The sequence below is a fragment of the Sphaerodactylus townsendi genome, linkage group LG10, assembly GCF_021028975.2.
Source record: "Sphaerodactylus townsendi isolate TG3544 linkage group LG10, MPM_Stown_v2.3, whole genome shotgun sequence".
In the NCBI taxonomy this organism is placed as follows: domain Eukaryota; kingdom Metazoa; phylum Chordata; class Lepidosauria; order Squamata; family Sphaerodactylidae; genus Sphaerodactylus; species Sphaerodactylus townsendi.
This window is the reverse complement of record NC_059434.1, coordinates 75459079-75470299: the sequence shown is the minus strand read 5'-3', so window position 1 is coordinate 75470299 and position 11221 is coordinate 75459079. Positions and strand designations below refer to the sequence as shown.

The 11221-nt window shown below is 43.4% G+C and overlaps 1 protein-coding gene across 1 annotated transcript; it reads left to right on the top strand.

Moving 5' to 3' along the window:
- The first annotated feature begins 206 nt into the window (after nt 1–206).
- Nucleotides 207–10320, top strand: LOC125439930 (estradiol 17-beta-dehydrogenase 11-like). Its single transcript, XM_048509300.1, has 8 exons — nt 207–445; nt 654–761; nt 2479–2610; nt 5998–6104; nt 7479–7616; nt 9461–9577; nt 9712–9837; nt 9982–10320. The coding sequence occupies exons 1-7, from the start codon at nt 236–238 to the stop codon at nt 9800–9802; spliced, it is 903 nt and encodes a 300-aa protein (XP_048365257.1). The 5' UTR covers nt 207–235; the 3' UTR covers nt 9803–9837; nt 9982–10320.
- The last annotated feature ends 901 nt before the right edge of the window (nt 10321–11221 follow it).

Here is an 11221-nt window from a genome sequence, read left to right as displayed (position 1 = left end):
CTTCAGCTATGCAATAGCAGACGACTCAGGCAATGGCTCTTGGTGTCGGAAGACGAGTGTTGCAATTGTTCATGGAAAATCAGTGGGAGTATGTATGAGCAGTTCACATGAGCAAAAATGTGTACATAAGAAGGAGGTGGGGATGTGCATGTCTTTGTTAAATAAACAATGTGCAGTTTCAGGAGAGGGCAAACAGCTGAAGATCAGTCACCGCATAGGACGTTTACAGAGCAAAATGTCTCTCTTGCTTGAGATCCCCTTGTTTATATTGATTATCCTTTATTCCTACGTGGAGGCTTTTGTTAAGCTTTTTGTGCCTGTGAAGAGAAAGTCTGTGACTGGAGAAATTGTCCTGGTCACTGGAGCTGGCCACGGACTTGGGAGAGCCACAGCTTATGAATTTGCAAGGCATCACTGCAAATTAGTTCTCTGGGATATCAATAAGGTAGGAATAGAGTTTCTGGAGAATCCTAGTGTGGACTAATGCCACTTTTAGGTTTTCCGTGGAAGTAATGTAATGCTTTCAGTCAAAGATGCCCCCGTTTTCCTTCTCCAGACTCCTACTGGTTGCCTGTTGATGATTGCAATCCTATGTGAACTTTATGGGAATTTGTACCCAGATCTCTTGTTGACTATCCCTTTTCTGTCTGCAGCAAGGCATTGAAAAAACAGCTGAAGAATGCAGAAAATTGGGAGCAATGGCTCACGCCTTCGTGGTAGACTGCAGCAAGAAGGAGGAAATCTATTGCACTGCAGATAAGGTTTTCCAAATTCATCACAATTATAATATCTTAAAATAATGAGATAATGTAATTGCAATTCTTCTTAAAAACCTACGCTTCCAAGGAAAATTGTCCATGATATTATCCTTTTTCCATTTCATTATATTATTGTATATAACCAGTGTTTACATGCAGACAGTGAAGGTCAGCAGGTACATTTGTATATAATCCTGTTTGCAGGGTAATGAGCAGAATGTAGCTTTGTTGATGAGATCAGTTATCTTGCTAAAGACCAGCCTTTTTACCTCAGAAATCATAAACATAAGCTTTACTGAAACTGGGAGAGAAATAGACTATATACATAAACAAAATATCACTTATATACATCAATACATTCACAGTTCCTCGTTTGGTTACAATTTCAAGCATAGTCTGCAATATTCAATATTTCAGTCAGAGGCTTTTGGTTAACAGAACACATAACAACATCTTTCCTCAGCAAGAGTCAGGGAGCAACCATTTTTCAACTGTCATTTTTAGAATGTTTGTTGAGATTTCCCAGAATTCCATGCTGCTGCATGCAAGACTGTAAAATCCAATAGACAGCAGACCTGCCACCAAAATCCCCTACTTTGGTGCTTCCTGTAGTTAAGAAAGGAATACTCTGCACATGCTCTGATGATATCTTCCTTGCCACCACTACATGATATGGGAGATTCTGTTCTCCCTCTGAGGCAGAGGACATCTTGATGGGTGATTACAACCATCCAGTCCGGGAGGTAGGAACTATTCTTTTTTCCTTCCAGTCTCCTTGTGGAAGTCACCCTGTCCTTCAGTTGTTTTCCTGCCTTGACAGGGAGAGAAGCTTAGGAGCGGTAAATTTCATTAAATTAACAGTGCCTTTGTACAATACCTTTGTATCGTATTCTAGTGGGATTCACTGCCACAAAACGTAGTGGTGACCAGGGGCATAGCTATGGAAAATGGAGCCTGGAGCAGACTCAGAGTTTTCTGCCCCACCATGCCCCCCCCACTGCCCCCCGCTTACCTTAACTGGTGGAGAGGCCTGGCAGAGCGAGTTGGGCAGGGGCACACGCTGTGGCCTCCGCTTGGCCTGACTGGGTGGGGCTGGCCCGGCAGCGGCCTCTGCTGGGCCTGGCAGGGCAGGGCAAGGGGGGAAGGAGGAGAGGTTTGGGGGTGATTTTCCACCCCGCATGGCCCCAATGGTGGACGCCCGGAGCATCTATCCCCACCCCACCCCATGGAAGCTACACCACATGGTGATGGCAAGTGCTGCAAAGTCACAGCTGCCTTATGGTGATCCCTTACAGTTTCCAAGGCAAGATATGTTTATTTATTTTTATTTATTAAATTTATATCCCGCTCTGTCCCTATATCAGAGGTGGTTTGCAATTGCCTGCCTCTGCATCATAATCCAGGATTTTCATGGTGGGTATCTTATCCAAAAACAAGTTTAAAAGAGGATTAGACAAATTGAATGGAGGATAAGTCTATTAATGTCAGCTAGAAATGATGTCTAAATACACTGCCCATGTTCTGGGGCAGTGACCCCCCCCCCCTACCACCCTGTGGGGAGACAACAATAGAGGTGGGCTTTCGATTCCATGCCTTTCTCATTAACTTTTTGGGAGGAGTAAGTTGCAGTGTGGAAAATAGGGTACTAAACTAGAGGCCTGTTGATCAATTGGTTCTTATGTACTTATGACACTTATGTACTTATGACACTTTTTTGAAGGTGAAAGAAGACATTGGAGATGTATCTATCTTGGTGAACAATGCAGGAGTGATAATTCCTACTGATCTGCTGTCAACTGAGGACCATGAGATTCAGAAGATGTTTGAAGTCAACGTACTTGCTCACTACTGGGTAACTTTCATTAAATTAACAGTGCCTTAGTACAATGCCTTTGTATTTGTAAGGACTGGGAAGACAACTTATGTTGCACTATAGAAAGAGGCACATCTGGGTCTCCACTTGTTTTGAAGGGTTCCAAGTTGGGTGTTGGCCTTTCTGGTTTCAAGTACGATCTCTGGCAGCTCTCGAAACTTGGCACAGATGCAGATGTGGTTCCCTGGGATAGGAAAAAATTGCCTGCTCATCATAGAGTTGCCAACTCTTGGATGGAAAATTACTGGAGATTTGGAAGTGAAGCCTGGGGAGATTGGAATTTAGGAAGGAGAAGGACTTCAGCAGAGCGGTCTACCCTCCAAAAGTGGTCAGTTTCTCCAAAGGAATAGATTCCTGTGGTTTGGAGACCAATTGGAATTGTGGTAGATCTCTAGATCCTCCCTGGAGGCTGGCAACTCTAACCCCTCATGTAGTGGCTAAAGTAACAGACTGACTGAAGAAACCCAGTTTTAAATGTGTGCTCAGCTGTGAAGCTCATTTGGTGACTATGGGTTATTAGCTGTCTCCTAACCTACTGCAGAGAGCTTTTGTGGGGATCAAATGGGAGGGATATCCTATCTATACTACCTTGAATTCAGAATACAAAGAGTGGGATAAAAATGTTAGGTAGAGTTGCCAACTCCAGCTTGAGAAATTCCTGGAGAGGCTGCTTATTGGCAGCCTTAGATGACTGAACAAGTACAAAAACATTGAGTGCAATATTTGACAAGATATTGCAATAGCTTAGTTGAATAGATATTATCAACAGATACGTTAGACATGTTACACCAACATGCAAAGCTATAACACAGATGGTTTCAACACAAGAACAGGCTTGCGTAATTTCTCTGTTGCTACTGCAGATAGCAATACAATACAGGGCTTCCACTTGACAGTTTTCCATGCGGTTTCACAGCTCCAATCCCCCTGCCACACCTATCCATTCATCCAACATCACCAGGGCTTCTAATCTTTTAAATCAGCAATTTATTATTGCTATATAATTACAGAGAACAATACAGTTGTGAATGAGAGTTTTCAAATGCCCTGCTTTTGCTAAGATATGAATAAATCCCGAGTCCCGAGTTGTTTAGGAGATATACCTTTCCCTTTATATATCTCCAACAAAAGAGGCTAGAGACTTGCTTTTTTGGAAAAAAAAGGGAAAACTGGAAATTCAGAGAATCTGACCCATGAAATGTTGTCATGTTATAATGATATGATATTCACTTGCTGATTGAAACTGATTGAAATTCTCACACCAATAAAGTGATGCTCAAAATCTTACGACAAATAACGTTACCATATATGGAATGAGAAATGCCAGAGAGATCATATTGAAAATTTATTTTGGTTATTGGAGCATACAAGAGAATTTCAGAAGAAAATCAGCTTGTGTTTCATAAATTATAACCAGTCTTCTGAGCTTATTTGGCCTTTCCTATGAGGAGAGGCTGCAGTGTTTGGGACTCTTTAGTTTGGAGAGGAGGCGGCTGAGGGGGGATATGATTGAAGTCTATAAAATTATGCATGGGGTAGAAAATGTTGACAGAGAGAAATTTTTCTCTCTTTCTCACAATACTAGAACCAGGGGGCATACATTGAAAATGCTGGGGGGAAGAATTAGGACTAATAAAAGGAAACACTTCTTCATGCAACGTGTGATTAATGTTTGGAATATGCTGCCACAGGAGGTGGTGATGGCCACTAACCTGGATAGCTTTAAAAGGGGCTTGGACAGATTTATGGAGGAGAAGTCGATCTATGGCTACCAATCTTAATCCTCTTTGATCTGAGATTGCAAATGCCTTAACAGACCAGGTGCTCGGGAGCAACAGCCGCAGAAGGCCATTGCTTTCACATCCTGCATGTGAGCTGCCAAAGGCACCTGGTGGGCCACTGCAAGTAGCAGAGAGCTGGACTAGATGGACTCTGGTCTGATCCAGCTGGCTTGTTCTTATGTTCTTATGTTTCCTTCCTTCCTTCCTTCCTTCCTTCCTTCCTTCCTTCCTTCCTTCCTTCCTTCCTTCCTTCCTTCCTTCCTTCCTTCCTTCCTTCCTTCCTTCCTTCCTTCCTTCCTTCCTTTTTTCAAATAATATTTATCAGTCACACCTTCTGCATAGTTCACAAAGGAACCATACAGCTAAAGGGGTGGGACTTTACATATTTCCCCACACCTTCATCTGCAACTCTTTGTTATGTTTCTCCATCACTCATATGACAGAATGTCATAAACTGGCTTAGACAAAGAAGATTATCCAGTCCTTCTAATGCTTTGAAGACTCTATCTGTGCAACAATAAGGGGGGGGGGAGCTGCACTGGAAGCTGCATAACCCCTGCACTGACACCATTGCCACCAACGCGGCACAAAGTGGCACAAATGCTGGAGCAGAGGGTACTTACTCAGCGGCAGGGTGCTACAGTCCTCCATGGCACCCGAATATGGAAGTTTTATTCCAGCTGCTTCTTTTGCACTATTGAGGTCTGTGCCAGCATGGAAGGGGCGTTCAACTTTAGTCGACTTCCAGTGGAGGGTGAGCCTGGGAGTGCCCCATTTTGCGGCACAGATTTACAACACCAAAATGGGTGGTGTAAGTCATTTCTGAGAATGGGCTTTCCCAGATGGGAAAACAATTATTTCCTTCTCCCTTGGCACCCACCTCTTTGGAGGCAGCGCCGTGGCGCTGTCCACGACTACCACTCCCATCCCACCCCCCACCCCTTTGGATTGGGCTGCCTGAAACAGCTAACCTCTATTTATTTATTTATTTATTTATTTATTTATTTATTTATTTATTTATTTTATTTCATTTCTTAGGCTTTTATACCACCCCATCCCCGAAGGGCTCTGGGTGGTGTACAGCATATGGAAATAACAATATAAGACAATTAAAACATTTAAAAGCAGTGATAAAACTGTAAAAATTAATTCTAATAATTATACAATAGACCTCAGTAAAATGAAAATATGGCGTCCAGCATTCTAGTTTTAAAATTCCCTCCCCCCAAAAGGGAGGAATGGTGAGTCTCATCGGATGACAAATGGCCCAGATGTCAAGGGCCAAAGGAGGGGGGGCACCATCAGTGGCTGGTTCCTCTCAAAGGCCTGGTGGAACAGGCCTCCGTCTTGCAGGCCCTGGAACTTGCCAAGGTCCACGCAGGTGTCCCAGTGGATTGTAGCTGGAGGGAGAGCTGTTCCACCTAGGCTGGGGCCCAGAGCAGTAGAGCGCCCTGGCCATTCGTGGAACGAGGCCAGCCGCATCGCTGAGGGGCCAGGGACCACTAGTAGATTGGCCTCAACTGATCGAAGAGGCCGTACAGGGACTCTACTGAAAGCCGACCTCTTTCTTTTCATTCACTTTCAGACTTCAAAAGCATTCCTGCCAACCATGATGAGGAACAACCACGGCCATATTGTCACCGTTGCATCTGCTGGTGGTCACATAGTGGCTCCTTTTGCTGTGACTTACTGGTGTGTATGGCAGTGACATTCCCTGTCAGCAAGATGGCTATTTCAATCGTGGGAGAGACGTCTGGACTTTTTGCACTTTTATTTTCCCCTGCAATTAGGCTAAATTGGCATCCCAAGAATAACTTATGACAACCAGTTGGGATTATGCAAGTGTCTGTCACAGCTCAGTTATAAAAGGGTTAACTGTTCATATGTAAACAAGTTGCTGAAGTCACTTTTTATGACCTGATCTATTGATTAGCTATTGGTAATCAGATAGCCATTGCTTACATGTTAGTGAGCTCGTACATCCGAAGTTATAAAGTTAACTCTGTTTTTTTGAGCAGACAGGACACCAGAGAGAAGACATGAGATTGACAACATGTGAGATAGTAGATAGGTAGCAATAATGTAGATGGGCTATCCAAGTCAGGGTACTGTTCTTTCTATCCCATTATAAATCTGCATTCCGAACCTTAAATGTGCATACTGGGAATCAGTACAGTTCAGAGCAAGCCACTGTGGGTTGTTTTGCTGTTTCCTGGTTAAGTCACATGACTCTGAGCATGGGTCCACACATCGATTGCTCAATTGAGATGGCTTCACTGAATATCTAGAACTTGGAACACAGTGCCTGCCATTTTGCTACACGACTGCAAAGGTTTTCAAAAGCCAGAATGCAGTTGTGTAGCAAATCAAAATATGTGGGCAGTAAACCAATTGTACCTTGATTGAATCTCAAAATATAATCACAATCACAATCACAATAACCTTTATTGGCATTAGGTATGAGACAGTGGTTATACAATATTATTAAATTATTAAATTTAACTCAAAATATACATATTCTATACATTGGCCTCTAGCCAAAAGGGCTGAGTCAACAACTACTTGTATATACTTGTTCAAATTTCAAAGCCTTTATTGGCACAATAATTAAATGAACAAAAACCAGCAAATAGTATAACAACCCCACCAACAATCAAACACTTAGGGTACTCATTTCCAATGCATTATCTCTTGCGGAAAATTTGCTATTGTTTGGGTGCTGTGTGAAGATCCTCTGAAGATGCCAGCCACAGATGCAGGCGAAACGTCAGGAGAGAATGCTGCTAGAACACGGCCATACAGCCCGGAAACCACACAGCACCCAAGTGATTCTGGCCGTGAAAGCCTTCGACAATACTTTGCTATTGTTTCATTGAACATGGCTTCTGAGTTATTCAGTAATAGTGGGATTTTGAACAGATCAGCTGTTTTGTCTCTTAATAATGGAATACAGACAGAATATTTGGCTCTATACGCCCTTGTTAATGTATAGGGTAATGAAGGAATCAATTGCAGTAACCATGGCAAATATTATGCCAGCTTTGTCATGTCTGAAATTTCTTGTAGCTCAAGCAAATTTGCTGCTGTGGGCTTTCACAGAGCTTTGACGCAGGAATTGATTGCGTTGAAAAAGAATGGAGTCCAGACGTCATGCGTCTGTCCTATGTTTATCAATAGTGGCTTCGTAAAAAATCCATCTGCAAGGTAATATATATGGAAGGTAAGATATCAGCACTTTAAAACCTCTTCCTTCAAAATGTCCCTCTGGACTGTATGTAAACCAGTTTTATTAAACTACAATTTAGCATTTGTGAAAACCAGCCTAGATGTGCACCCAACATCTGTAGACTTTCCCAGCCATTGTTGGCCCACACATGGAGGTCCTAGGAGAAACAGGCAACAGGCTTGGATATAGTTAGTCATGAGGCTACGTTCGCTATTCAACTTACAAGCAATAAGAGATCATGCTTGAACCATTTTTTGGAATTTCTGAGTGATGCAGAAGGGAAGAGGGTCAAAGCCCGGCCCCCCCCATCTCAATGTGATCTCTGAATGCATGCTTTAAAAGCAAGCAGAGGCGTAGCAAGGGGTGAAAGTGCCCGGTGCACTAATGTGTCCTCCGCCACTGCCCCGCCCCGGAACACCCATGCCTCACCCTGGAATGCCCCTGCCCCAGAACGTCCCTGCCACGCCCCTGGAAGTCCTCGCCACACCCCCACAGGGGCGTGCGCCCGGTGCATCACCCCCATGGTTCCTTTGGAGCTACGCCTCTGTAAGCAAGCTATAGCACTTTGATCATTGCTAAGCTGGGATCTGTGACCTTTTTTTGAACCAGTTTGTTAACTGTGCTTAGACCCTTTAAGCCAGTGGTGGCGAACCTATGGCACGGGTGCCAGAGGTGGCACTCAGAGCCCTCTCTGTGGGCACGCGCAAACAGAGTGCCCCCCCCCCACATCTAGGCTGGCCTGGGCCGCTGGGCTCGATTATTAGCATTAAACTAAGACCAAGTTTTGGGGAGGCAGTGTAGGTAACCCTGTTAAGCGCTGTTAAACCCCACTAATTTTCATGCAAAGAACAAAAGCGCAGTCCTTTACCTGGGAGTAAGCTCGGTTGCTGGCAATGGGGCTTGCTTCTGAGTAAACCCTCCTAGGGTCGTGATTCACCCGTTGGAAGAGATGCACGGTTGCTTCAAAGCAAAACCACCGACTATCACCAAGCTTACTCCTGAGTAACGCATGCCTCGGAGCCAACTAACACCTCAGTATTCAGGCTAAATTGCTGTGTTGGCACTTTGCAATAAATAAGCGGGTTTTGGGTTGCAGTTTGGGCACTCGGTCTCAAAAAGGTTCACCATCACTGCTTTAAGCATATACAGAATAATGCACTTTCAGTCCACTTTGCAGCTGGATTTTACTGTGCAGAATAGCAAAATCCACTTGCAAACAATTGTGAAAGTGGATTGAAAGTACATTATTCTGCATGTGCAGAAGGGGACTCAGTACGGTTGTGATAGAATTTATAAATTAAGGCATTTCCTTACATCAGACTAGTGTGTTAATTTGAAAACCTTCGGTAAGGTCATGTGCATAATGAAGGACACTAGCACAGCTGGGCAGAGGCGTAGCACCAAGGGGGCCATGCACTGGGCTGCGGAGGCATTCTGGGGGCGTGGCAGGACGGGGCATTCCGGACGCTTGGAGGGGCACATGGCATGCGTGGGCACAGGGTGCACTTCCCCCTCGCTCCATCCCTGCAGTTGGGGGGTGGCCTAGGGCTCCCACCCTGCTTCTGGCCTTGAAACACCCTGTGTGGCATAAGTCCTTTTTTGAATAGTTTTTTTTCCCAGACAGCTGGGATTTTTTTCTTTTTGTGCTTTCCTATGCCACCTGAAACCCTTCCGAAGTTGGCATGGTGGTGCAGAAGTGGTGCTGACCCTGATGCTGTGCCCTTAGATCGAGATGCCTGACTTTTGCTCAAATGGAGGGCTGCTCAGAATAGAAGAAAAAAAAATCTAGCCCTCTCCAGCTGTTATATGTTTATTTCTCCAGACTGATGCCCCCTTTGGAGCCAAAAGAAGTAGCAAAGCAAGTAATGGAGGGGATACTGGCCAATCAGAGAATGATTTTTGTTCCACCATTTCTGAAAGTCTGTGTAATCCTGGATAAGTAAGTATGTTGAAGAAATTCTTCTCCTAATGATTTTGGCCAGCATTGTCATTCTCTGTTGTTTTGAGAATGTTTGTTCCATAGAGTTGACGCAAAAGGGCTGCTCTAATAAGATCTCTTCATTTTCCTTCAAGGTTTCTTCCGGCTCGTGCAGTTGCCGCTTTGTGGAGGCTAAATGATCTTAAATTTGATGCCGATGTTGGGTACAAGGATAAAGAAAAATAAGGGAGTTGATCATTCCATCTGACTACATTCCACTTTTTGGCTCATTCCGCACATCCAGAATAATGCACTTTCAAACTGCTTTCAGTGCTCTTTGAAGCTGTGCGGAATTGCAAAATCCACTTGCAAACAGTTGTGAAAGTGGTTTGAAAACGCATTATTTTGGGTGTGCGGAAGGGGCCTTTATCTCGCGGATGATTTTATTTGGGCTGTATGACATTACTCCATTGTGAACCAATTGTTTTCTATGGACCTAGATTTGAATAACTTCAGAAGGCTGCATTGCTTGACACTTGGACCATATCAGGAATAACTGCAAATTAATCCCATGAATGCTAATAAAAAAGGGAACTGCATCTATAGGTGATTTTTCTTTTGTCTTTGCTTCTTTGAACCAAAGGCTACACTACAGCGTGGATTATTTTAGTGTAATTCTTTTACTTTCAGCTATTAGCTTGCTATTGCTAGCTTTGTTTCAGCTGACCTTATGTACCTACTGCAGATGCAGTTTTGTTTGTTGAATGGACTTTATTTCTCAATAAACTGAAAGATTTTTTACATGAATTTTGGACTCTGAGTGTGTGTGTGTGTGCCAAATCAAGAACCCACGAAAGGGGTAACGAGTTCATCTCTTAGTCCTCAGGAATCTCTTTTTTTTTGCTATGAAAATTATTCCCTGTGATTTAAAAACTGCTGTATTCCTAACAAATTTATAGTTTCATTTCTCATGATAATGAGAAATGGCAACCTGTTCCCATTGTGATTCCTTGGTAGAAAAATGTGAGGCGTGAGGGAAGAGTAGAGAAGATTTCAACTTTCTGATGAGGTAAAATTCTACAATTTTTCTCGTGAGGTAAAAATTTCATTTAAAAAGGAACAATTGTTTCCAAACACAAACATATCAATCTTCATACACCCAACCCCGCCTAGAGCAAGAATGCATAACTAAGGATCAATTCAGGAATTGTCGTGTGGACAAATACTTAATTAGCAGAGTTAATGCAATAATGAGGCAGAGACCAGTTGCTTTACTGAAATAAAGTTTACTTACTACAAGGAAGGGAAACTTGGAAGAAAAACAATAAACATATTTCTTACTAGCTAGCACCAACAGCCAGCTTGCTGCTTAGACTATTACATGGGTACTAAGCTATGGATAGACTGAACTGACCACGTGCAGAGTGCAACACAAAGAAGATATATCTAAAGCCTACGTGCAGACCTGCATGTAGCCCACCCAACCAATAGGTATCAATTACCTGGTCACTGACTTCTGACCTCACCAACTAATTAGCATGCAACAATTAACTCCTTCATTACTGGATTATGTTACTGGCACTTGCCAAATCCCATCAGGAATGCTGTGGCTACAAGTGAATGAACAAGGAGCAACTAATTCAGCACAGAAAAAGAAGCAGCCAT